Here is a 27,282-nt window from a genome sequence, read left to right as displayed (position 1 = left end):
AAAGGTGCACTGCAAGGCCAGATATGAATAGGGGCACTTAAAAGGATAAAAAAGGGGCACTTATAATAAAGGAAAATTTATTTCTTGAAAGAAAAGGAGCACCGATCAGATTTTAATAAGGGCATTTATCGGAGGGGGGGGGGGGGGGTAGGGGGGAACGAGCATAATTTTTTTTCTCCGTTTTTGCCCCCATTTGGCAGGATTCAACTCAACCGAAATCAAGTCGAGCGTTTAATACGGTGCGGTCCATTGACCTGACTTTCGATATTTCGTGCGTACCGTCGCTATGCGTATCTACGTAATACTTGAAGTCGCAATGGCTGCCAATAAAATGACGCAAGCGGCATCAAGAAAGCGATAATCCTGACACTTGGAGTTTTACAGAGCATGATTTTCAACTTTTTATTGAATCTTCACATCAAGGTAAGCATTTATTAGGTGTTGCATGTTGTTAGTGCCCATAATGTGTTTTCCTGTTTTATATCGTTCATAATCATTATATGATTGCACCATATCCGTGCGTGGACCGTGGTCGGGCGAGTGGCCCGATCCGAGTGCACTGCAACGTTAAGCTAATACTAAAAGTAATACGAATCGGGCAGACTATAGGTTAGGCTACGCTGCGGTTACGGCCCGGCCGAAAGGAGGGCCTGGGAGTGGAAAATGCCGTGTAGATCTAGACCTATGCCTCTGGGCAGGGCCCATTAAGCTAGAGCATAAGAGCTAGACGAAGTCCTAACATTAAAACCATCTGCTTGAGCTAAAGTAGATCTAGATCTAGAGATTCCCTGTGAAATTAGGAGGTTGATCTATAAACTCAACATTGGCATTGCTTAATTTGTTGCAACAGTTGCTCTGAATCTGATAATACTTTTAATAGATCTAGACTATAAATAATTACGATTAGTCTATTCTTTGTGTGTGAAAAGTGTGAACAAAATTCTGATTGGAAATGATCATGTTGAAAGAACAAGAAGAGCAATTTTCAGTCTAAATAGAAAATGCTGCAAATTGTTTTTTTTTTGTCATTGTCATTGTCGTTTTGGGAGCAACTTTAGAATACCCCACCACAAAAATTGACCAAACGCCTAAACGCGTCACCAATGTGGATAAATCTCGAGACGTAAGCTTTTTAAGTTACACTAATACCCATACATGCCAACTGTTCAGATTAAAGAGGAACATTCCTCTTTTTGGGAGAAGATAATTATCATTTTAATGCAGGTGTTCCTCTTCCTGTACAACTTTGTCTGTAGTATTGAATAGGAGAGTTAGGATTGTTTCTCTTTTTTTTAAAATAGCATAATTTGTACAGATTTCTGATTTTCAAATGTTGGCATGTATGAATACCTTATCCTAACTCTAACCCTAAACCTAACCCTGGGTCTTGACGTTTATGTACAATAATTGGAGGGTATTCCGAAGTTTTTGTTCTTGAGATAAATTGACCAGCCCAACACACATCAGTCGGCCTTGTCAGCATGCATAATTGATTCATCTAATCAATACACCACTTCATTCTCTGTATTGACACAGACATCAATGAATTATTACCAAGTCCAAGTTCCTTCTCATCTTTTCATACCAATAAAAAGTACACCAATATTCAATTTTTGTCAAACGATCTATATGCAAAGGTTAATTCATTTTTTCTATACATTACATGTCCTGTTGTAAAAACATTCAGGAAGGATTATTGGCTCCATTTTCCATTCTCACTCGCAGACATTTGTTTTGGAGTCGAGACTAGTAGTAACAAAATGTTAAACACTTAATTTTTTCTGAAATAAATGCAAAGAAAATAACTTGGGATCTATACAGTTGAAGTTGGAAATTATTCATTTAGAAAAAGTGGAAAGGGACATTGCCAAAAGACAAGGAAAATGCTGAAATATAAGTTGAAATGGCAAAACATAACAAATATGTAATATGGTTATCACTATTCACTTATCTTCACTATTTTCTGTATGCTACGTACAGTAATTGACGGTTCGTACTCATCACTATGTTTTTTGTTATGTTCTAAAGTAAAGCTTGTATACCTGTAATTTCCCATAGTTCTTTACAAACTGCTTTCTCATGAACTCTGATTTTAGTGATTTGAAGCAATAAACTTTAATAATTAATATAATGAAAACAAATCCTTCTCATCAAAGGATTCATGAAAATTAGCAATGTTGATTTTTGGTCTATTATGCAGAAGTTAAATTTTAGTTCATCATAGCGGTACTCATATACTGCTCATTAAAATAGGAGATGAGTATCAGTTTGAGAGTAAAGCCAAAGGTACAGTACATTGTAATATTGGTAGCATATAGCAGAAAGAGAATGGGAATGAATCTTGTTGTACCATATTTAAAGAGAAGGTTGAGTTCTGGGAAGAGGTGACAAATACTTTGACCAGAACTCAACTTAACTTAAGTCTTTGTACAGTATAGGAGAAAGTCATATATATCAAGGAATGTAAATATTGGACCTACATGTACCTTAAAGGTAATACAAAGTTTTGGGAAATCTGAAAATTGGGTGGAAAGTGATTCTTTACAATTTTAAAAATATTTGGATGCCCCTGTAGATGTTTTATAAGCACAAGAAAAATTAGCTTATAAAATACTTCTCCTTTCAAGAAAAATTGAATATAAAAATTTACCAGTGCTCTCGATAAATTTTGATACATTTCAAATAGCGTCTACGGCCGTACAATGGTAGCTGTGACCATGAAAATCTCAGAATATGTACATGTATCGTAGTTGTGATATATAATTTCCAAACGGGAATAGCTAATTGGTCGATTTTAGTCAAGAAACATTGTTTTATAGCTTAATTAATATCTTGACCTTGAGAGTGAGCTATATAACATAAAGAGTTTATTATTTACAATTTCATAACTTTAGACTCGATTTCAATCGCAACAACGATCTCTATTGTATCTCTGAATATTGTAGGATCGCATATGCTTCCAATATGTTCATTTGAACCAAATTCATGACACCATCCCAAAACTTTGTATTACCTTTAATATCAACTGTATTTACATTTATTAACATTTTTATTTTATAGGTCTTTTGTACATGTACATGTACATGAACATGAAGGGTAATTCATGTAAAAAACGGAGACTATACATTCAAACGTTTTGAACGAAAAGTGAAAGTCCATATGGCACAGTGAGTGCATTCTTTTGTTCAGCATGTCCAGATTGAACAAATACATTTTAGATTGGGTACTGTACTTAGTGTCTATTTAATGTGCTGAAGAAAAGAATGCACTCATGTTACTGTGCCATACATGTACAGGTATGGACTTTCACTTTTCCTTTGAAATGTTTGAATGTACAGTCTCCGTTTCTTACATGAATTACTCTTCCTCAAGGATTGAATTCCCAGAATTGAGAACAGTGCTAAGAACTAGGGCAAATAAACTGAAAAGGTCAATGTAAATAAAATGCATTATGTATAGTAGTACAGACCACCAGGCTTGTACAATGGCCATCTAAGCTATTCAATAACATGTAGCTTCAAGCTAGCAACCCTTCAACAGCGTGATATTGTGTTGTGGTCATAGCAACGAGCAGTCCGAGCGATGCACATTGATTTAGCAATTTTCCCCTCGGATGGTAGATACAGTGTAGCTACTTATAATTTTGTCTAATCACAAGCTATCTGTTAGTGCTACTCAGGGATGCTGTTACTATTACATCATACACCTAGTTCTGGTCAGGAAAGCGAAACCCTTTGATTATTAAAGAGCTTTCTCTTTTTAATGGCCTTACAATACATGAACATGTACTACAGTACCTGTATACTGCATGTAGTTTCATTTTGCGACTCTTGGGTAATTTCAAATGTTGTGAAGATGAATTTTTTTCTTCTAAATTCCTAGTCTTTTTATCTTAGATGTTATATCAATCTTCTTTTACAATTTTGTATGTAGCATACCAGTAATTCATTTGACCTACGATACTATTGTAAGAGGTCTCCATGTACATGTACGGTTAGTACAAACATGTGTGTTCATAGGGACAAAATGAATTTGCACTTTCAGATATATACATGTATCTCTTAATATTAGTATTACATGTACATGTATACAAAATTGTATACTAAATTGTATACTGTAAATTTGTAAATTGCAATATTGTCCAGAAAGGAGTGTTTAAAAAACAACAAATAAATACTAGTGTGTAACTACTTTACATGTATACATGATATACAGGAAAAAAAAACTCCAGTGAACTCGTTACCGGTACAGTTTGTCATTGGAGCGTACAGGTGTATTACTAAAAAAGATTGTGGAAAATGAAGCAGTATTATAATGTACAGCTACATAGCGCTAGAAGTAATTTTTTTGTATGCCAGACTCCATGTTTACTTTGAAAATTTTGTGTCTTCATTATCGTGTTTTAATAATTGCAAGTGCAACCTTACAGACAAAGAATGCTCGAAACTGAATAGCCAGCTATTGATGCATGTCTATAGATTCCAGAGCAGATTATAAGACAAGTCTTGGAAACGTTTGGGGAGGACAATAACAATTAACGGGCAAGAAAGCAATTGATTATCTGGAGAAAATATTATCAGCCACTACGCACTACCCTATTGATTTTTTTCTTCAAGAAAGGCTGACATGTACAATATACAGTAACGGTATACACAGGTACACTACATGTACATGTTATGTAAAAAGTACATGTACCAGTAGATGTTCTTTACCGTAAGTCAAATTTACACTTCACACTTAATACTTGTTATGCACTGTTGTATATGTATGGCAATATGGGTATCTACCGGTTCATATACCGGTACTTTGAGCTTGTAAAGACCGATATTGCTATTTCGTTAAGGCAAAACAATTGGATGAATCTATTAAAAGATACATGTACATGCATACATTGGTAGGTGAAAGTTTCTGAAAGATCAGACTTCTATAAAAACACCCAACTTTTTAGAATTTTTATCAGTTGGGATTGTTCTGGAGGTGCGAGATTAACTAAGATATATTTTCTCTTAAATGCATTTGTGATGACTAAGAAGAATTCAAGTATAGGTAAAATAGATAACGGGAGTTGCTGCTACCCTGTTTGGTGTTCAACAATAGGGGATAGAGCAACGTCGATCTGGCGCTGCTCAGTGGCTGCCGGGCTCACGATCAATTGGGCAAAAAGAATTTCCATTTCGGTTTAATAAAATTTGGAGTGGACTTTAAAAAGATTATTATTATTATTATTATTATTATTATGGCATGGATTAGTTCCTGAAATGGAACTTACATTTGAAATAAATTAATGGAAAGAAACAAGCGTACAAAAGTTTTACTATTGTACTATGAGCTCTGAGGTATCTACACTATACAGTTCAATACAAGTCCATTTGTTCTGTTTCCAAATTACTCAGTTTCTCTTTTCTCAATTTGTGTGATAAGTACAGACTTTTGTTTGTTGTTGTTAGGACAATATGTTATATAAAGTGTATCATGAAAATTTACAGTCACAGTTGTTACTGTATGAATTTGAAATGACATGTCATAGCCAAAATGCTAGAACAATGTGGTTAGAGATACTGTACATTTGTACATGTTCCTCATACCTGTATTTTTTGTGGTCTCAACCTTTCATTTCTGTTCCTTCAGCTGATTTTTCTAGAACTTTATGATCTGTTTCTCAGACTTATCCGTTTCCACTCAAGGGACCTTAAGGATCAATTACTGCGTGCAGCCGAAGATCCATCTAGTTTGCTAGTACAATTATTTCATTCTCTTCCCTTTCTATCTAATCCATTGCAGGCAACAACCACTTTATGCTGACAGTGACACCAAGCAGCCACTATTAAACCAGTCGTTAACCGCTCCGAGACAACCAAACCCAAGCAACCATGGGTTGTGGATCCTCCCAGAGCCTGCCCCTGTCACAGACCTACGAAGTCTCCTCGGTCTGGGACGCCGTATCAAGGACAGTGGAAGCCAGGCGAGAAGGCTCCGACAAGCTCATCGTCAGACGGTCGGGATGGAAGACGATACGCATCTTTGTTTCTTCAACCTTCAGGGATTTTCACGCAGAGAGAGAACTCTTCATCAAGGAGGTATGTTTTAACTTTTAAAGTTTTTATTGTTTCACATTTTGCAAAAAAAATATAGATACATATAAAATACAAATTATACAATACATGTAGTATAAATGAGCACATCTCAATGATTCTCAATTTATAAACATTGAAAAGATTAAGTAGAATGTGAGGAATCTATTAAAAACAGTGCTTGTATATTATAGGTTCCTGGAAAGATAAGTATTGTAGATAAAAAAAACGTAGCAGTAGAGAAAGACGTATTGTAATTTTGAGGGGAGAATTTAAAACACAATGGAATAAGGAAATTTGTATACAAAATAATGCATTGGCACCAATACCCAGAGTTTGATTGTACTTGTTCTGGCAAATTCTGTGACATATTTTACTTTCCTTTTTAACAATTGTTTTGCCTTGTATCCTTCCTGTTTCATATTGAGCATGGATGATATGTTTTTAAAGCTGTTGATGATACTAAGTTATAATTTAGACTGAGGTCTATGGGAAATATGTGCTATACCAAATTAAAACATCTATAATAAGGGATTAAACCCCAAGTCCACTCCAAAATAACTTACTTTTAATAGAAGCAGAAAAACCAGACTAACCAATCAAAAAAATTCTGAGCAAAATCGGATAACTAATAAGAAAGTTATGAATTTTTAATGACATTAAAAACTTTGAAAATCACTAGACAAATTGGAAACTCACTCATGAGTCTGTGACGTCATGTCCTCACTATCCACTAATTATTTTCTTTATATTGATGATATAAATTTCCTATTTTCTCCTTAAGAATCTTTTTTCCTCACACCAGCATCCAAGTTAGATTAATAGTAATATGTTTTTGTGTGGATACACTAATATAGAGTAATTTTTCCAGTTAAATCATGAAAAATGTGAATTTTGATAAACTATTTATATAAAAATCAATAATTATGAATATATACAATATTCAGAAAATAGTATAAATTCTTCAAAGTTCATAAAAGATTTTGTGAAATGTCATGCACGCTATATGTTACAAATCATATAACCTGGGCAAAGGCATGGGGACATCAAGTTTTGGGTAATAAAAAGGGAAATTAATGAGATTAAACCATATAGAGCAATTGATAAATAGTGAGGACATGACGTCAGAAACTGATAACCATCTTGGCAATTTGTGTTGTGATTCTCATTGTTCCATAGTTTTACATACTTTAAAAAAAAATCATAACTTTTTTATTAGTTATCCGATTTTGCTCAAACTTTTTTTGAATGGTTTGTCTGATTTTTTTTGCTTTTATTGAAAGTAAGTTATTTTTCGAGTGGACTTGTCCTTTAAAAAAGAAAAATTAAATAATGTATTTCAGGAAAGTACATGTAACAAGATTATGTGGTTAATCTGCATTGATTTATTTTTCATTGCATTTTGTCTCTGTTAGAGCAGTATCTGTCACTGGTTGTTCATTGATGTACATTGTACATGTGTTAGTACCTGTAGCACCCTTTGTTAAAGTAAACAAGAAATTTATTTTGTGTAAATTGGATATGTACAGTTGTCGGCGATGAATTAAACTTGCATTTTTGTTTGTTTCTGTGATGTAACAGGTATTTCCAGAACTGAGGATATGGTGTGAGAAAAGAAGACTTTACCTCGTGGACTGTGATCTGAGATGGGTATGTATACAAAGCTCTTCTGAATCATTCATCTTTGCCTCTCACTTTCATTCTCTCTCTCTCTCTCTCTCTCTCTCTCTCCCTCCCTCCCTCCCTCTCCCTCTCTCTCTCTCTCTCTCTCTCTCTCTTTCTCTCACTATCTCTCTCGACCGTTTTTTAAACAATTTTCTTAGACAAATTAAATTTATTTGATCATTTTGGTGTCCCAGGATACATTTTTTAATACCAAGTACTGTAGAGTTACATGTATGAATCAATTCAAATCTTTCCTTTTTACATGAATGTCATATTTTGTCTAATCTAAGCTCCATAAGCGCCATGAACGCCCTGCAGAGATGGATACTGGCACAAGATAGAAGAAGTCATCATCTTCAGTTCATACATCTCACTAAACATATTGCAATTAACAGATGTATTAAAACTTTGGATTTGGTGTAAAGGTGTGGGGAAAAATAATGAATGACTATATCCAAATATATTTAATGGTGCTCTTAAATTTGTATTTAGGGCTGTAAATATAGAACATAATGATTTACCGTAAATCTCTGTGTATAAGATGTACCTTTTTGCCGCCGAAAAAAATTGAAAGTCGGGGTGCGTCTTTTAAAAATAAAAATTGAAATTGAAATTTTCAATTTATGGCGCTATACCTGGCAATGTCTTTCAGCTCAGTAATCGGTGTGTTGACTCACCACTCAGAAACTAGAACAATACTCAAATATGTCTGTCATCTTGGTTTGAAAGTAATCTTTCTAATAGATCTCAATGTGTAGTTTATAATAATAATTCCTCCAATTTTTCTTCTATTACACACGGCGTACCACAAGGTTCTATCCTAGGTCCTCTTCTGTTTTTTAATTTACTTTAATGATCTTACACATTTTTCTAAAAATGACATTGTTACTATTATTTGTGACAAGTTCACAAGCACAAATCGGTGCCTTCAACTGCACCTCGCTGTTAAATGAAAGTCCTTCGCCGCGTGGGTTTTCAGCAACAACAAAAAAATATTAAAAAATAGGGGTGCTTCTTATACACGGAGATTTACAGTACTTGTACTAAGCTGGCACAGTTTTCTTAAATGATGGAATTTATCAGGACTGGTATGTAGAATGATGAGAACATTTTCATTTTCTCTCCTTGCTTACAGGGTGTCCCAAAAGATACCACATCAGAAGAAACTCTACGAACATGCCTGAGTGAAATTGACCGCTGCTACCAAGATAACATCATGCCCTTCTTTCTCAATCTCACAAGGTATTTAAAAACATTGCCTCATTCTTATGTCACACCTTGTATATGTTTGTTTAACTAGATATCATATAGACGTGTGTTGTATTAATTTTCTTTAACGCTGTTTGTCTACTATTTCTTTCTCTGTGTAATTTGTGGATTTAATTTTTTGTTGTAAAGATATCTTTCAACAATTATAGAGTCAGGTTCTCAATTCTTTAACAAGTATACTTTAACTATATTATTCTCACATGAATTTCTTTATAATCTCTTGTTGATAGGTATGCTCTTTTTATAACGAATTAGAAATCTGAAGAAATAACATTCAATTTCACTGTTTTACGAAATTGTCTATAGATTTTGAACATTTTGATGAATATGTGAAGAAAACTTTGAGTGATAATGTGACCTTGTCCTCTTGGAAGAAGTTAAATCGATGAGATGAAACAGATTTCTTCTTGTAACTCTGTATGATGACAATTTGATTGTGTGTGTTTTGTTGTTTTCTCTCGTCTTTCTTTCTCTCTCTCCCTCTCTCTCTCTGTCTTCATTCACGCTTCCTTTCTTTCAGTCCTGAACAACTTAGGAAGCTGATCCCCTACATCTCTCAGTTTCAGATTCCTGACGATTCAGGGTACGAGTCCTCCTACTTTTATTACCTTACTGCGACATCTTCAGGCCATATTAAAAGCTGCAGTGCACACTATATAACCTCTTTTGTTCTGCATGCACCCTCTTTGCCCCTCTCCTCATCTTGCATCACTCATTCATAGTTGTTCTGAATTTTGTTTTCTTAACTAATATGCTTATAAAATATGAGAATGTTTTGATCCCAAGTTTCAAAGGTAGAAAATGCATGCGATAGTAACCAGTAGGCTAGTTCTTGGTAATAAGGTGCTACCTTTGGTCCAAAAAAGTGAACTGGGGGGTGTTTCACAAAGATCCTAATTCGAACTTATCTCTAAGTTGGACTTGTCAATTATGGAAAGCCGTTAGTATCTTTGAAAATATTTTGTAAAAGGAGATTTCATGTACTTGATGTGGAATTTATGAAAAGCCTAATATACTTCAATTTTTGATTTTGAATATATTCTATTTGAAGGCTACAAATGGCTCTCCATAATGTTTAAGTCCAACTTAGAGTTAAGTTCAACTTAAGATCTTTGTGAAACACCCCCCTGGCCGAACATTATCAGAGGGAAATGAATTAAGAGGAGCCACAGGAACAAAATTTGGCACATTGAAAATATGCATTTTTTCCCCTTGTCGATACCCTTGTTCGGGGAAAAGTCACCCTTGGTATTTCTCTTTCTGAAGTCCCTCATGCTGGGTGTTGGCACTAAGTGTGTTAAATGCTCTGGTGGGAACCTTGGCCACCAGTACCACAATATATCAACTTATATCTAAAACTGAAAGTAAATTATATTCATTTTTCTACCGAAGTAGAACAATACATGGTATATACATATACATGTAGTACATTACTTGTAATCTATCTGCATGTAGATATTGGTTTGTCTACATTTAGCATGAGGCTGTTTGCATATCAAATGATTATTGCAAGGACTGTTCAGCTAGCTAGGTATTGTGATCTCTAGCAATTGTTGGTGTTATGTTAATAAACTTACCAATAATATACATGTAGGTTTAAGATGTAGCATGGTCCATGAGGGCAAATTTAATAATTTCTGCTTTTCTTGCCCAACAAAGTATGTCAGGGTGAAGTACCAGCATGGTTTGCTCAAGTTTTTGACCAACATTTATATATCAATTTTCAAGTTGAGATTTATACACATAGAATATACGTAGAATAGTCGATTATGTGATTATTAAATACCCTTTTTGCTTCCTGCTACATGTAGGCAACAGAAAATGCTTTAAAACAGATTTCTCTGCAAATTTTGGGTGTATTGTATGTAAACGAAATGCGTATATCGGTACTCTAAAATGCAAGTAGAAAAGTCATCTATGAATGATCTGCAAGCAGTATTATTTACATCAATGTTCCTTTATTGAACACTTTGCATCTTTTTCATGTCTGTTTTTATTTTTGTTATTGCATGATATTTGCATGTTTTTTCCTCTCAATACCATGATACACTTTACATTGTGTGCCCGGAAGAAGTGTGCAAATTAATTAGGCCTAAAATTAATACATGGGTAAAAACAGACTAGATTTCTAGAAAGGTATATTTTAAAGTGCTTACCTCTCTTTTATTACATGTTCAATTCACACCACATTTTGTTTGGTACTTTATGTTAATCGTTCCAATGACAGGTTATAAGTTTTTTTTTGTTTTTTTTGTACCTTTCATTACAAAACTGAAAAAAAAAATCTTTAATCAGAATTCTTGTTTACTACCTTCTTCTGGGCACACAATGATTTTTATTCTTCTCAGGTTTGTGCAAAAACTTGTTTGCCAATAGACAGGTTTACTAACATGTTCAAATTTATCGATGTTTCTTTCCTGGGAACCTGGTGACAAGTTATTCCAATAATCTGCTATCAATAAATTGACTGCTACATGGAATTCTGTCTTGAAACACTACTTGTTGCTATGTTGGGCAAGCCTCTAACAAGCTTTCAAGTTGTCAAGAAAAACCTTTGTATGCAAATTATGCATGACATTTGAATATGTAAGTAAACCTGTCTCTTCAGTCAATGTGTAACTGATATTTGACAAAAAGTGAAGTGTGTTGAGAATTTAACATCATCAAATCATTGTTTCATTTGATGATCAAACTGGGACATTTGTTCTGGGCTTTAATTCTTCAAAGGCCTATAGGTGTGGTAAGTTGTACCGGTATTTGTTTTAAATAACATTTAGGTTAGGGTTAGCTAGGGCTCCAAACAAACAGGGGGACATATGTATATATATATATATGTGTACATGCCCCCCCCCCCCCCCCCCAATTTTTTTACTCCAGGTTGCCCACATTTCTGAATTTAAGCAGGGGCTCCATGCACACAGACCCTAAATAATCCAATTAGGACATTTGGCTTTACAGTTAATGTTGAGCCCTACATGTACATCAGGGTTCGATAGAATGTGTTGAGGGGTTAAAGCTGGGCCCCATTTCACAAAACTTGTCATCAGTGACACATGCCAGTTTTTGTTTTAAGCTAGTGAAATCCTTGCTTCTGATTGGTTATCAGCAGATTAGTCACTGATTTTTGTTGATTGTCTTTTATGAAAAAAAGCTTTGTTTAACAGGTTCCCGGGCTCCACACTATCTGTTTTGAAAGGGGTCTGGATTGAACCTTTTTACAATCTGTATGAATGAGCCCTATGTAAAAACTGCAAAATCATGGGGGTCCAGTCTTGGATTTTGGGGCCCATGTGTCCTGGGCATCTCTTAGTGCCCTGGTAATAGTGTTGGTTTTGGTTAGTGTCAGATATTGATAGCTGTACAAATGTCGCCAGTGCGTACGTGTATGCCGAGCAGTTGTCTTCCATGCATGTAGGTGAGGAGGATAAAAGGATGGGGTCTCGCATGATTGAATTAATAATAATAATGTAAATAGCTAGTTCTTATATGGCCCTATTCAGGACCGAATGTCCTCTCAAAGCACTTTACTGATATATTATTACCCCAGTCATTGGATTCAAGCTCACCCACACACAATGTATGCACATTCTCCACTCCCTGGGGAGCATTCCAGCCAGGCGTCATTTTTACAAGCGCACACTTGCTAATCTAAGCACATTAGCTTTCGCATCCTCCGGGTACCCAATTAACACCTGGGTGGAGAGTGGCAAATGTAGATCAATGTCTTGCCAAAGAACATTAGTGCCGCGGTGGGACTTGAACCGGTGACATATCCACTCGCCCAATCATGTACCCAACTTCCAACAAACTGCTTAAATATCTTCGTTTTAAATTTTTACTTTTGAATTAAAATTAAAAGAAGAAAAAAAATTGTTGTTGAAGGTAACAAAGGTAATCACGTATACAAGTTAAGCAAATTGGAAGAGGAAGAATGATTAAAACAATCTCAATTTACATGTGTACAACTTATATTCTGTATCTGATCTTTCTCTTCACAATACCCAGATTACATTAACCTGTGTATGTTACGATCTCTTCTAAGCGCCCCTGTTGAATATTTATAATACTTCATTTTATATCTACATCAATTCCTATATTCATCCCTAAGGGTCATGCAAATTCATATACCGGTAATCATTTTTTGCTGAAACCAATATATATTCATAAGTTTCAAAATGAAAAAAAAGAGCATTGCATACCTGCCAACCACCCCGATTTAGGCTGAGTTTCTCCGCATTTTTCATACCAACTCCGAATTCCGAGTGCATGCCTCAAAACTCCGATTTTTTAAATTTTTTTTTTTTAAATTTTTTTTAAATTTTTTTTAAAATAATTTTTTTAAAATTAATATTTTGTGTGTGCGTCCGCCATTTTCAATGGCAAAATGTCCATTCTGTCCTGTAAAGTATCCTACAAGCATCTCACATCAGCAATTTGGGGATGTTTATTCATACCTGCGTATAGCCCACGTGTATTTATATTACATGTGCAGTTGATACGCCGTGCATAAACACTGTATACATTGGCGTGTTTTCTTCTATGCTTGTGCGATGACTGCGATCGTGGAAGCTTGTTATTTACCGGACTTCCTCGGATTTATTTTGGATTACTACTACTATATACCTTTGCAAAATAGGGCTCCTAACTGAGGTGGGTAGTGAAACATGTAGTTTTGTGAGTGTTCACATTTCAAAAATTGTTTATGTGGGGCGATAAGGTTGAAGGAAAAGTCCCATTTGCACCATTAAAATGGAGAGAAAAAAAAATAGACCCTAAAGTCCTGTGTCCCCCCCCCCCCCCAATCTACGGGCTACTACCCCAATCCTTCGGTGGTTCGCGACCTCGTAGTCCATCCAGTAAAATTTACTCCTAATTTCTCTTGTCTCAGGTTGGCAGGTATGGCATTGCATGCATGCCTGCTCGCTCATGAGATAATGTTGAATAATAATAATAGCAGAGAAGGTAATGATTCCAACATCATCCAGCAATTTCTGGTACAGATTAAAAGAGATGATGTTGGCTATAATACCATGTGTAATTTATGACTAAGGCCATGAAAAAACAAAAAAACATGTTTAGCGTCCTGCTAAAAGGAGGAGGCCCTTTTTTTCTTCTCTTTTTTTTCCTTCAAAATGGCCCTTGGTACATTTTCTTTGACAGGCTATTTTTCATGATGGCCACCAGCATTGAAAAAAACAAAAAAACTCAGAAATAGATCATTTTAGCAGTAGTATGTTTTTCATGTTTGTTCATTTAAAAAAAAAGCAGGCGATGACGCTTAACATAGATTTTTGTTTAAAAATGGCCTACCGGTAAATAGTGATGCATGTGTAAGCATGGGTTTCATATGTGCCACCCCCTGATATATCATTGGTGTTATGTCCCCCCCCCCCCCAGGATCTACATGTATGTAGTATCATGCTGCATCTACATATCTCCATGCTCCACAGTACTGCAGTTTAATATCATTGTTCATAATTAGAGGATTCTGATGAGTTCAAAATTTGTAGATAAACAGGATATTCTTTCCTAAAAAGCTTTTTTGATGAGTACTCTTAAAAAAACATACATTGGAACTAAACATATCTTTTTAGTACATCAACAAATAATCTTTTTGTTTGCAAATTTCTTTTTTTTCTTCCTCCAAGAATATCATTGTGGATTTGAAAACGAATTCAGTCACTTACATTTGTACTATCTTCTTGGCTTTGTTTTGTCTTGTGAAAAGCAATCTTTGTATTCTAAAAAAGAAAAATTGATTAATACCTAATAATAAGCGTTCTCATGGCTGTGTTTGTTGTTGTAGCGAGCGATGTGGTTGGATTCCAAATCAGATGGACGTACCAGAATCCGTCATGACGGAATACCAGTGGATTATGGGGTTGTCGGTCACCGAGATGGAGATCATGCATGCTGCCTACAGGAAGACCAACCCGAACTGTAAGTACCACATCAAATTTCTTCAGGACATTGGTTTCGGGGTGCCGTCTTATAAAGAGTTATGATTGATTTGATACGTTCTAGCATTTAGCATCCTGTCTGCAAATGTCTCTCTCTCACACGGGTGTAGTACGGTAAGTTGGTTTTTATGTGTGTAGGACACGGGCGTAAATCCTTACGTAATACCTATTGTTCAGGGGGGATGATCTATTCATTCATCCCCCCCTGAACTATAGGTATTACGTAAGGATTTATGCCCATGGTGTAGGATGTATTCCTTAGAAGACGTAGCAGCTGCCGGAGCAAAATTCTTGGTCTATGGGAGTGCATGGTGCCATTGAGTGTTTGTCACATGATACAGTCAAACCTGCTTTAGTGGCCACCTGACTGCAAAGACCACATTTTTTGTTTCCCTTGAAACTGGTTTCTCGTTGAAACCATGTACTATAGGAACTTGTACATAAAGACCACCTGCCTTTAAAGACCACCTGCCTATGAAGACCACTTTTCTTGTCTCCCTTGGGTGGTCTTTATAGACAGGTTTCACTGTTTATGCTATACCAAAACAGAATATTGTTATGCTCAATGATCCTCCTCAATATTGACTGGTATGCTCCGTCCGTTAACCTGCAGCCATATTCTTCATGAGAGGTTCCACCTTCTTGGAATCGCTCCCGGAGAAATACAAGAAGGACTTTGTAGACGTCAACCCGATCGCCCCAGAGAAACTGAACATGCTCAAACAGATGCTCAAGGAGAGATTTGGGGTGAGTTTTTAAATTTGTTTAAAATCCATTTTGTGGAATCCTCAAGCAGCTGCTAATTAATTGATTAATTGTGAACAATTAAATCTTTTATTTATAATTATGTAGTTTTATGATTAATACTATAACGAAATGAATAAATTCATTCCAAAACAGGTGCTTATACTGATTTTGCAATTTATCACCACTTAAAGGTAGGTGTTACTACGGCAGCTAGAAGGGATTAGACCACACAGCGAGCCAACGAGGTCACTGTGACAGGTGGCTATCTCATTAACTCAGCTCTCATTTAACATAAGAAAAAGAGGATCATGGGGGACCAACAGGCACCAATTTGGGAAGTTTTCTATATAGAGGGAGCAAGTAGCTACAAGTAGGACAGTGTGCCTTTAAATAAATTCATAAAACTATATGTAGGTAGAGCTGAGACTGGAAATGGTAGCTTGCGAAATATTTTTCATTGATGCAACTGATTTCTTCATTTCGATTCACAGACTAATCAAGTGCACTTCTATGAGTGTCAGTATAATGGAATTGGTGATGACGGACAAGTAGAGTTATGTGGAATGGATTCACTCAGAGATAAGGTAAGGAACAGAACTTGTTTTTGTTTTTCAAATGATATTTTATTTGGTACTCAAAACAATTTAACATGATATAATATAATACAGAGTTATGACATACAGTAGGCTTGCGGGTGCACCATGTAAGAGAGGGGGAGAGGGTTGAGGAGTCCTGGAAAGGACTCTGACTCAGTAATCTTTCTTGGGGGTGTGTAGTCCCGAAAAGGACTGTTTGTTATCTTTCTTAGCTTATAGTTCTAAGGAGAACTATAGCGCTTGGAGAGGATGAGTTATGACATGATTAATAAAGATAATATTATAAAAGCATTCTATTACATCTTGTAAAACATAGCATAGGAAATCAATATTAAGGAAGAGAATTGTTTTCTTGTGGGTTGGCCTTTTAAATGATGTACCGGTATGTTTTGGGGCTTTAACAAAATTCAGGCTTAGAATTATTGTCAATGAGTAAAGGAAAGGTTTTTCAGATTTTCTTTTTGTGTTTGTTTAAGTGTGTGTTTGCCTACAAGCATTGAAATGGGTTGAAGTTTGCTGACTGAATTTTGAATAAGAGTTGGAACCCCCACCCATCTACCTAATCCCATTTGTGTATTAATATTCTGTGGCTTGAGTTATAGGAACTGGAAATTAGCTTTTGAATAGTTTTTCCATAAAGTTGGTGCAATCCAAATGGTTATCATTAACATTTTTACAGGGTGCTTGGAAGATCAATTATAATACGGATTGGGCTACCCTGGGTATTAAAACGAGATATATTTGTTAGATGATAACATGTCTGATGCATTGAACGTACCTCGCGGCCTGCAGGTGTTTGAATTCTTCACGGAGCGAATCTCTGAGCAGTACCCCCTGGACGATCGTCCCTTGGACCCTTACCAGCAGGCCAAGGAGGCCCACGAATCCTTCATGAAGAACAGGAGCGGCTGCGTCTTGGGACGGACGGTCATCCTGGAACAGATCAAGGACTACGTGGTGGGGATGTCGTCCACCGCGCCCGTCCTGCTCCTCGGCGGACCGGGCACGGGCAAGTCCTCCATCATGGCCAAGGTCGCGGAGGTGTCGGTGACCAAGGCAGCTACCAGGGAGATACCAGGGTAGGTGTTATGCATGCATGAGAAGTTGCCTGTCCTACTTTGCATTTGGTGTAGTTAAGTTAGGCTTTAGGATAAGAAACATGTCGGATCACAAAACCTTAATGACCATAGGAGGCGCGATAGCTTAGTTGGTAGACCAGTGGTCTCGTAATCCGGGGTCGAAACCAAGTCGACGCACCATAGTGCCCTTTGGTAAGGCATCAATCCTCATTACCAGGTCTCTCAGAGAGGACCTAAAGCTGTCAGTCCTCTGGTTGCTTACTAACAAGCATTTATGCTTTCTTAGCAGTCAGGTAAAATAACCATCACTATAACAGGGATGTCAGTTTTCAGGCAATAGCCTGAATTCAGGCCCTGGCAAGTTATTTTCAGACCATATTTTAGGCTTTTTTATGTACAAAATAGCTCATTCTAGATGAATTTCAGGCCCTCTGATCAATTCTAACTGGCATACCTGCCATAATGTATATTTGAAAGAAAAATGAAAAAATAGTCGCCATTTGCAGTATGTTTATGTCATGTATACTAGTGAATAGAACCAGATTAATGATTATTTTTCCTGTATTTTTTGTTGCCAATTGACGGCACAGATCTCCCGAGATTGGATGGCACGTCTTCTACCACTTTGTAGGGGCTGTCCCTGGATCCCCCAACCTGGAGGTGGCCCTCAAGAGATTCCTTAAGGAGATAGGAGCAGTCAACGTAAGGCACTTTTGAATCTTTATTCGTTGCAGACTGAAATCCTACTTTGCTACATTATTGTCAATACTGTATTTTCCGGCGTTAAGGTCGCATCGCTGTATAGGCTGCTCCCCTGATTTTTACATTTCGTAGACAAAAAAAATAATTTTGTTTCCCTTTTTTGCCAAGATATCGTCTTATTTCAACCTTTTCTCCGGCCGCAGTTGCAGTCGTTAGTGTATTGCGACATAGCTAGCTGGGCTCGCGGGGGCTGCAAGGATTGCTTTAGCGATGGCACAAATTTAGATTTAAATCTACCAGTAGTTTTTGTTTGGTAAGTTATGAAGTTTATTTACGAAATTGACAAAACTTTGCCCTTCATGTCAACACTATAACTCAAAATCGTCGGTAAGACGTGTTTTTCTAGAAATGTCCAGTACCATTCATTGTAGTCCCATATTTATGAATTTGTGCTGTTTTCATGGTTTTGACTTGTGATTTTTTACTCTTGTGGCGCAAAGGCTGCACCCAGACTTTTTGATATTTTCTCTGTGTGACAGGAGTCGATTGTGGCAGTTTTTTATTTTGTTCCATCAGTTGACCTAAGAAGTTAGAGAGTTTCTTTGTCTGAAGACCATGGACAGCTTAGAGGAAAAGGTCTTCTAGAGTTCATCCCAACTCATTACATTAATGACACTCAAAAGAACATTAATCATAAAAAGTTAATATACCCTTCTATAATTTTTTGAAGTGCCCATCCCCCCCCCAAAAAAAACATCACACATAAAAAAAATAAAAAGAACATGCATACAATTCGTACACATCCCATTTTTATGATAGAAGATATAATTATTGGTTATCTTGCTGTCTATAAACATGGGGGGTGTTTCACAAAGATCCTAAGTATAACTTACAGTATCTCTAAGTTGGACTTAACAATTATGGAAAATTGAAAATATTTTGTAAAAGTTATTTTACAAGGCATAAAATGTTGATTCAAATCATTCGTATTTTCCATTGTCAAGGAGATTTCACGTTCTTGATGTGGAATTTATGATAAGTCTAAAATACTTGAGTTTTTGCTATATATTTTATATATATATATTTTATTTTAAGACTACGAATGGCTCTCCATAATTTTTAAGTCCAAGTTAGTGTTAAGTTCAACTTAGGATGTTTGTGAAACACCCCCATGGACATGTACTTAAAAGCAATTCTCTAAACTATATGTATATTTTTTTTTTCTCCAGGAGAGTCAGATGCCCAAGGATCTTGAAGAGACCTGTCAGGTGACCTATGCAGCTCTGTCTAACCCCAACACCAGACCTGTCATCATCATCATTGATGCCCTCAACCAGGTAAAGTGTTCCATCATCCACAGGGGTCCCTTCAGACCTAAGGCGATAAACCGCTCTAACTTATAGTAGTGTCTTGTCTAACTCCAACACCAAACCTGTCATCATCATTGATGCCCTCAACCAGGTAACGTGTTTCATCATCCATAGGGGTCCATTCGGGTCCATCCAGGTCCGTTCAGACCTAACGCGATAAACTGCTCTAACTTAAAGCCACACTGTCTTACTGGTAGCTACTTGCTCCCTCTATATAGAAAACAATGCGTAATTGATGACCATTGGTCCCCCATGATCCTCTTTTTCTTATGTTAATTGAGAGTTAATGAGATAACCACCTGTCCAGTGACCTTGAATGGTGGTGCAATCCCTCCTATAAACTACTACAGATAAGTTTTAATATAATAGTGTAGTGTTTTCTAAAGGTCTAAATGAATCAGCTTTTTCACCTCAATTTGGCAACAGTCATTTGTTAGATTATACAGAATTTCTGTTTTGGAGAGAGAAAATTGCATAAATTGAAATACATTTAGACAGGTCATAACTCATTTCACTTGTTTGATTGGATGTTATGAGCACTCTTTTTTGCGTCAGTTTGAGGAGAGCAAAGAATCTACAGTGTTGATGTGGCTTTCTGACAAGTTTGCGCCATAAATCTGTTGCTTTTTCAGTTTTTTCCTTATAATTGTCCTCTTTATCCTGGTCCAAATGAGTTATGATATTATTACATGACATAATCCTTCATCCCCACTTCTGCAGTTTGAGGAGAGCAAATAATCTCACGTGCTGACGGCACCACAAATTTGTTGCTCCCTGTTACTTTTCTGATTTTATCCATCGTTCTCTCCGTTCCGTGGAGTTGTGTTCAAGGGATCCGGTAACTTTGTGTTAGATCCTTTAAAAAAATCCTTGATTTACACATGTAGCTCATGCTGCAATGATAATTATAAACCTTTTGGTCAGTCAGGAACCCCATGACTTTTACAAGCCGATCGCCTGTCTGATTATCAAGATGTTTATGATTGAAAATCAAAATCAAATTTTTGCGTTTGCCAAACGGTTTTCATAACACTACAGTCTATTGGGAAAAATGAGTATGATAAAACCGGTTACTCAAAAGTTTTTACTTTTTTGAGGCACTTCTTGATCATTTTGAAGCGCAATATTTTTAGAGCTTCAATATAACACCTTATCACACACACTGATAACATGTAGGGCTGTGCATCTCAGATTTAACATTGTTAAACGATCCCTTTAAAGTAAAATTTTCCCTTATCATCTCTTCTGTATTCCTGCAGTTTGATGAGAGCAAAGAGTCTACTGTGCTGACCTGGCTCCCTAACAAGCTGGCGCCTCAGATCCGTTGCATCTTCTCAATGATAGACCAGACACCCCAGCATCAGACGTTGGGACTTCGATCTAACGCTCCCACCGAGATCTTTGTCACACCCCTCGATATGGAATCTAGAGAGGTGAGAACAAAATGATGATATACATACATTTACTCATATTAATTTATTCAAGTTTGACTGTAGAGCATAGGCTAGTTACATTCAGTTTTATAACTGCTTTTAAGTGCACCCTTCAATCTTGCTTTCATGTTTCCAAAGATTTCATTGACTGCTTGTAAATTTGGATGTTGATGATGATATTTTATGATGCTGCTGCTGATGATGATGTCGATGAGGACGATGGTGATGTTGATTTTGATGGTAGTGATGATGATAATATGATATTGATGTTTTTTATGATGATGATGATGATGTTGATGAGGATGATGGTTATGGTGCTAAAGATTAGTCTACATTTAAAGTGACTCTGTAACATTGTCTCAGATTCTGAAACAAAATCCTGGATTTGGCTCATGCTGCAATGATGATTATAAACCTTTGTCAGTTAGGAACCCCATGACTTTTACAAGCCGATCACCTGTCTGCTTATCAAGACATTTATGATTGGAAATGGAAATGGAAATCAAATTTTGCGTTTTTCCTAATGGTTTTTATAACACTACAGTCTATGGGGGAAAATATGGTAAAACCGATCACTCAATGTTTTTTACTTTTTTGAGGCACTTCATGATCATTTTGAAGTGCAATTTTTTCAGGGCTTCAATATTACACTATATCACAGACACTGATAACACGTAAGGCCATGCATCTCAGATTTAACATTGTTAAACGATGCCTTCAATATTGTGTGACATCTCCCTTTTACAGGCCATTGTGAAGGAGACACTTGGCAATTACAACAAGAGACTCGACGAGGAACAGATGGCCAACCTCCTGAGCAAGGAGTCTTCCCAGAATCCTCTCTGGTTGTCTGTGGCCTGTGAAGAGCTCCGAGTCTTCGGAGTCTTCTCCAAGGTTACCGACAAGATCAACAAGTTGGCCGACGGACTTCTGAAGTAAGTAACAAAGAAAGCTACAAAGCAAATCAGGGGGCGGGGGGAGGGATGGCTGGGAGTGGGGGAGGGAGAGGGCTGGGAGTGGAGGCTGTGGGATTGGGGTAGAGAGGCAGGGTGAGGATTCCATACGCAAGGGCCTTCCTCGACTTGTTGGTCTCAGGGCTTATGTATAGTTTGATTCCGCATTTATCACATCTCAGTCATGATTTATATCAAAGTATATGGCAGTTCAAGATATGAAGCATATTTCATTTTGAACAATAGAATGGAGGGTCTAGCAATAGTAGGTAAATAGTACTCTTCATTGTCAAACCTTAGGGCCATACCACGTTAAAAAAAGATTGTGCCAAGCCTTTTTCACTCTGTCTTGGAGGAGGTTTCTCAAGCAGTTGTCATAATTGCCTGTTCTGTTTTGTTATCACCTTTAGTCTCCTAGCCCAGGTGTTTGATCGATTTGAAGAAGAGAATGGAGGGGAGCTGCTGGTTGCTACCCTATGCCTGCTGGAGTGTTCCAACACTGGACTCCTGGAAACAGAACTACTGACGATCCTGGGTGATGAAGACAATCTGATGCCAAACGCTTCCTGGTTTAGTCCTGGAGCTGGGGGAGAGAAGAAAGGTAAGTAATGATAATGATGATAAATAATTTGTTTTGATATTAAACAAATATACCATGCACTGAGAGGCTCTTGTTCAAATTATGGATCGAGGTGGCAGGAATAGAGAAAATAGTGCTATTTCTGTCGCCGAGGAATCCATAATTTCACTAGTGGCTTGAATTGGGCATGATATATTTGTTTCTTATTTTTCAAACCAACCTTCATGTTCACTGTCACTGAAGTAGTGTAGAGTGCAGTGAGAGCAGCACAGACGAAAGTATACCGGGACAAATAGCACATTGATCTTGATTGATCGCATATATGACGTCATCCATGGTATAGTGCTATGGTGTAGTGCACTATACCATGGATGACGTCACAATTACAACATAGCAATGTTATGTTTGGTCACATGATGCTATGTTGACCAATCACTGAACAGGATTTCATTGATCAAAAATATAATAATAATAATGATAGCAGTAAAAATGGGGCAGCTTGTAATATTTGCATCATATCGAATCCAGAAATCCAGCAGAAAAAATTCAAATATTGACATAAGTGTATAATAGTAATAACAATAACAACAACAGCAATTTCAACAACAGCCTTTGGTCTGTGAATCTTGGGGGCATATTTTCTGATGAATAAGTAGTCCAGTCCTTAACTAACAGAATGGCACATGTTTGGCATTCTTTGATAGGGGGCTCTGTGCATCCAGACAGTAATGTGACTATTAAAGATAAGATGAAAAGATGAATCATCTGTTCTTTCTTACCTTTTTAGACTCCAGGGAAAAGAAAGAGAAGGACATCGGCCCACTGTCTGCTCACAAGTGGGCCCGGGTGTTCCGTGCTCTCAAACCCTTCCTCAGGCCGTTTGGAGAGAGTGGAGAGGGGCGTCTGGACTTCTACCATCGCTCTCTCAGCAAAGCTGTCAGGAAAAAGTAAGAAACACAAAGAGCGTGTTAATAATTTTGTATGTATAAATAGTTGCACATTTTGTTTTGAAAGTGGAGAGGGGTGTATTAATTTTTACCCTTGCTCTCTCAGCAAAGCTGTTAGAAAAAATAAGAAACTTTTAAAAGAGATTGTAAATAATTTTGTGTATATATAAATAGTTGCACGGTTTGTTTTGAAAGTGGTTCATTGAATTGAATCTATTTGAGGGAATGGGGAGGCTTGTCAGGACTTCAACTATAATACCTCTTTTTAGTGTTAAGGAAAGCAAGGAACTTACCAGAATCTAAAGAATTGTGTGTTCATTAACGGTCGCACATTTTGTGTTGAAATAGGTTCATGAAATTAAGACTTTCCAGGGCCAAATTTTGTTTCTGGTGATGATACTGCATTACAAAAGAAATCCGCTGAAAATTAGTTGTATAAAGTGCAGATGGGTTATTTTGGCCAGAATGTAATTCAATTGTGGAAACATGTCTGGACTGCAGCATTAACCTTAGGGTATTAACACATACACACATATGATATCCCCATATGAGACCATGTGTTCTATTCTTCTATTTTATTGATGAGCTTGATAATATTTCTGTGCAATTTTCTCAGTTGTCGCAAATTTTGCTTCAAATCTGGTTAGCAGATATCGAGGATATCAAGTATTTGCATGTCTCCCCCCAGAACCCCTCTAACATCATGTGTTACTCATGACTTTCTTGGTGTTGTAATGCTAGAATATCCATCTGTTTTGTTCAGGTATTTGAAGAAGAATGGGGAGGAGGATCAGAAGAAGTACCACTGGTGGCACACCAAACTAGCCGACTTCTTTCAGGGAGTCTCAACTATCGAGAGGAAATGTGAGGTATGGAGTGTTCCGTCAATCTTTCAGTCGGCTCTTGGCTTAGTAACTGGCCATGCCGAAAATACCATTCCTCTTTAATAATGCCATTCCCTTTGAGATTTGCAGTAAAAGAGTATGCCTGAGTCATTCTAGAAAGGCATTTTTGTATTTACCTGCTGTTAGAAATAAAAGTGTATTGCTTTTATTTAAAGCCCCACTGTACTACTTGTAGCTACTTGCTCCCTCTACAGTATATAGAAAACAATGCCTAAGTGGTGCCCGATGATCCTCTTTTTCTTACGTTAATTGAGAGCTGAGTTGATGAGATAGCGCCCTGTCAGTGACCATGCTAGGTGGTCTAATCCCTCCTGGTCAAACTAGTTCAGACAGGCTTTAATGAAACTTTGTCATCAAATGGATGTATGTATAGTAATAGTAATGTAACTACATATCTATCGTACACACCTTCATCCCACAAGATGCTCAAGGCGCCTACAAAGTCCTGTTATTACCCTGCCTTTAGTCCAGCTGCCCTAAGGCGCTCATCCCATCGTCAGACATGAATACTCAGAAGGCCACCAAGACTGACATGTCAGCCTTATAGGATGTCAGTCTCTTGAACTCTTGCATTACTTATTCAGAGCTGTCAACCATTCCGTTTTTCCCGGAATTATTACTTTTTTTCATCCCAATTACTTTTTTTTTTACAAAATACGTTTTTTAAACATTTTTTATAGTTTTTATTTTTTTTATTTTTTACATACCGCACGTCAAACAAGTGCCCTAAAATGTTATTTCAATCACAAAGTCAATAGAAAACTAAAGTTAAAACATACTTGAAGAGAAAAATATTCTCGAAAAGAATGAAATGCCAATAATACCAAAATAACAACAACAAAATACCTACTTGTAAATAACTATAGGTCGTAATTTGGAGAAAAAAACTGCATGAAGAATGGACATTTTTGCATTGGAAGTGTGTCGCGCGTGGTTGTAAGTTTTGTTTTAATGAATTTTTTTTTTTGCTTGAAATTTCTTCCTTTTTTTGGTCGCACAAAGTTGGCAGCTCTGCTTATTTAGATGGCTTTTGAAACCGATCTCATGGACCGACGTTACTAGCGAGACCCTGAAAGATATCAAATGTTTTATGTGCAGCTCTTTATTCTTTCGCTGTTCTTTTCCTTTCTATTTAAACATACCTCTGCCTCAATCGCATCTTTGTAGGAATATCCTTTCCATCTGAGCGTGATCAAAGATGAGAGACGTCTAGCAGCCTTCTTGACGGAGTGGGATGTGTTCGATGAGTTCTTCAAACTTGAGTTCAGTGCAGATCTCTTGGCATATTGGAGGAAGGTAGGTTGATGAATTTAAATTTAAAGTCAAGTATTAGTCATGTGATTGTTTTATGAAGGAGACTGTTTAGAAGTTAAAGGAAAGCTATTATTCTGCAATGTATTGTATTTATAATAATAATAGTGGGTTCTTGTATAGCACTCATGTCCGTCAAGCTTGACACTCCTAGCGCTCCACAATTATTACTCCGGCTTTAGCATGGCTGCCATTATGGGGCTCTAGCATTTTAAGGAATCAATTTCTACCAGGTAACGATTACATCACCTGGGTCAAGGGTGGCAAATGTAGATAAATGTCTTGCCAAAGGACATTGGTGCCGTGGCAGGACTGAAACCGTGAACCATTGGATTCACTAGACCATGACACCTCTACAGATCATGACCCCTCTTGTGAGGTCTTTTAATCATCAAAATAATTAAAAATTGACCCAATTTTGCTGAATATCATGAAGTGAAAAGCACTGCATGCAGGTAAGGATACATGTGACAATAAAAACATTTTGCATTGAAAGTTGGTTAAAACTACAGTGTATATATATACAATGGGACAGTGCTACAATAATATCCTTTCACACAGGAATCAAGTGTAAGAGAAAGCTAAAAACAAAACAAAATCATCCTAATTACATGTATCGCAATATTCACACATTCATTGGAAGGATGACACACATTCTTGTATATGTTTATGAGTATAAATTGAGGTATAAAACAATGTTTCCTTCAATCAATTGTTACGATACTATTAAGTAAATTAATTTGTCAAAATATAGTACAAGTAAGCCTTTAGGCTGTGATATATATCTTTAAATAACTAAACCGTTATTCCTAATCACATCAGCCGTATGTTCTTCAATTTTTCTACTGTGACTATTTGGGTATTTGTAGGCTGGTGGTCCAGAAAAAATGGAGGAATGTTACAGGAAATCACTGGAAGCCTTAAACAACGACCCGGAGGTGGAAAGAGAAGATGTCGCTCTGCGTTATGAGAAAGTTGCTAGAGTCCTGTAAGTATCACATGTCACTGGTAAAAGAGTCTTCTTAGTCTTTCATGGAATCATCTAGCCCAAAACTTAATGGGGACCATTGACCTTGCAATGTTTTTGTTTAATGATTTTAATAGACGGAATCGTCTCCAAGAAATGTAGACAACATTCAAATGATTTAAGAGAACAAGAAATCAAAGCTAGTTTCAGTTTGAGCAGTTGCAGATAAGGGCATTTTCATCAATGATCACTTTGAAAATTGGATGAATTTTCCTAAGGAATTATGTAAGTGTTATTCATTTATGCACAAAGGATACGTTCCACTGGCGGAGGTTTTCATTTGAAAATAGGCTACCAAAGGTTAATCACAAGCATCTCTATAAATAATGAGAGGAATTAAATGATTGATTGATTGATTGATTGATTCAATTGTTCATTCATTCTTTCATTCATCCATCCATCCTTCCATCCATCCGTCCGTCTGTCTGTCTGTCCATTCATCCATCCATCCATCCGTCCATCCATCTATCCATCCACCCATCCATCCATCCGTCCGTCCGTCTGTCTGTCCATACATCCGTCCTTCCATCCATTCATCTATCCATCTGTCTGTCCGTCCATCCATCCATCCATCCTCTTGTCCCCCCACCCCCATCCGTCCGTCCATTCATCCATCCATCCATCCATCCATCCATCCATCCGTCTATCCATCCATCCATCCATCCAT

At 36.9% G+C, this 27,282-nt stretch overlaps 1 protein-coding gene across 2 annotated transcripts in view; it reads left to right on the top strand.

Annotated features, from left to right (window-relative positions):
• Positions 1–271: 271 nt before the first annotated feature.
• The window catches only part of LOC762747 (telomerase protein component 1), a 34,671-nt gene continuing 7,660 nt past the window's right edge, over positions 272–27,282 (top strand). The window contains exons 1-18 of one of the 2 annotated variants that reach the window (XM_011663862.2): positions 272–423; positions 5,782–6,077; positions 7,653–7,721; positions 8,872–8,978; positions 9,526–9,588; positions 14,812–14,945; positions 15,579–15,712; positions 16,204–16,296; positions 17,101–17,387; positions 17,978–18,089; positions 19,319–19,426; positions 20,719–20,892; positions 21,640–21,827; positions 22,256–22,446; positions 23,213–23,372; positions 24,136–24,241; positions 25,445–25,573; positions 26,458–26,576. In XM_011663862.2, the coding sequence (XP_011662164.1) occupies positions 5,871–6,077; positions 7,653–7,721; positions 8,872–8,978; positions 9,526–9,588; positions 14,812–14,945; positions 15,579–15,712; positions 16,204–16,296; positions 17,101–17,387; positions 17,978–18,089; positions 19,319–19,426; positions 20,719–20,892; positions 21,640–21,827; positions 22,256–22,446; positions 23,213–23,372; positions 24,136–24,241; positions 25,445–25,573; positions 26,458–26,576 (2,381 nt within the window). In that variant the 5' untranslated portion in view covers positions 272–423; positions 5,782–5,870. The remainder of the gene's footprint in view (positions 424–5,781; positions 6,078–7,652; positions 7,722–8,871; positions 8,979–9,525; positions 9,589–14,811; positions 14,946–15,578; positions 15,713–16,203; positions 16,297–17,100; positions 17,388–17,977; positions 18,090–19,318; positions 19,427–20,718; positions 20,893–21,639; positions 21,828–22,255; positions 22,447–23,212; positions 23,373–24,135; positions 24,242–25,444; positions 25,574–26,457; positions 26,577–27,282) is intronic. The other variant, XM_001198485.4, reaches the window with a different exon arrangement.

This window comes from Strongylocentrotus purpuratus, unplaced genomic scaffold, assembly GCF_000002235.5.
Source record: "Strongylocentrotus purpuratus isolate Spur 01 unplaced genomic scaffold, Spur_5.0 spur5_scaffold_8, whole genome shotgun sequence".
Taxonomy (NCBI): domain Eukaryota; kingdom Metazoa; phylum Echinodermata; class Echinoidea; order Camarodonta; family Strongylocentrotidae; genus Strongylocentrotus; species Strongylocentrotus purpuratus.
Note: the sequence above shows the minus strand (reverse complement) of the source record. Positions and strands in the feature narration are given on the sequence as shown.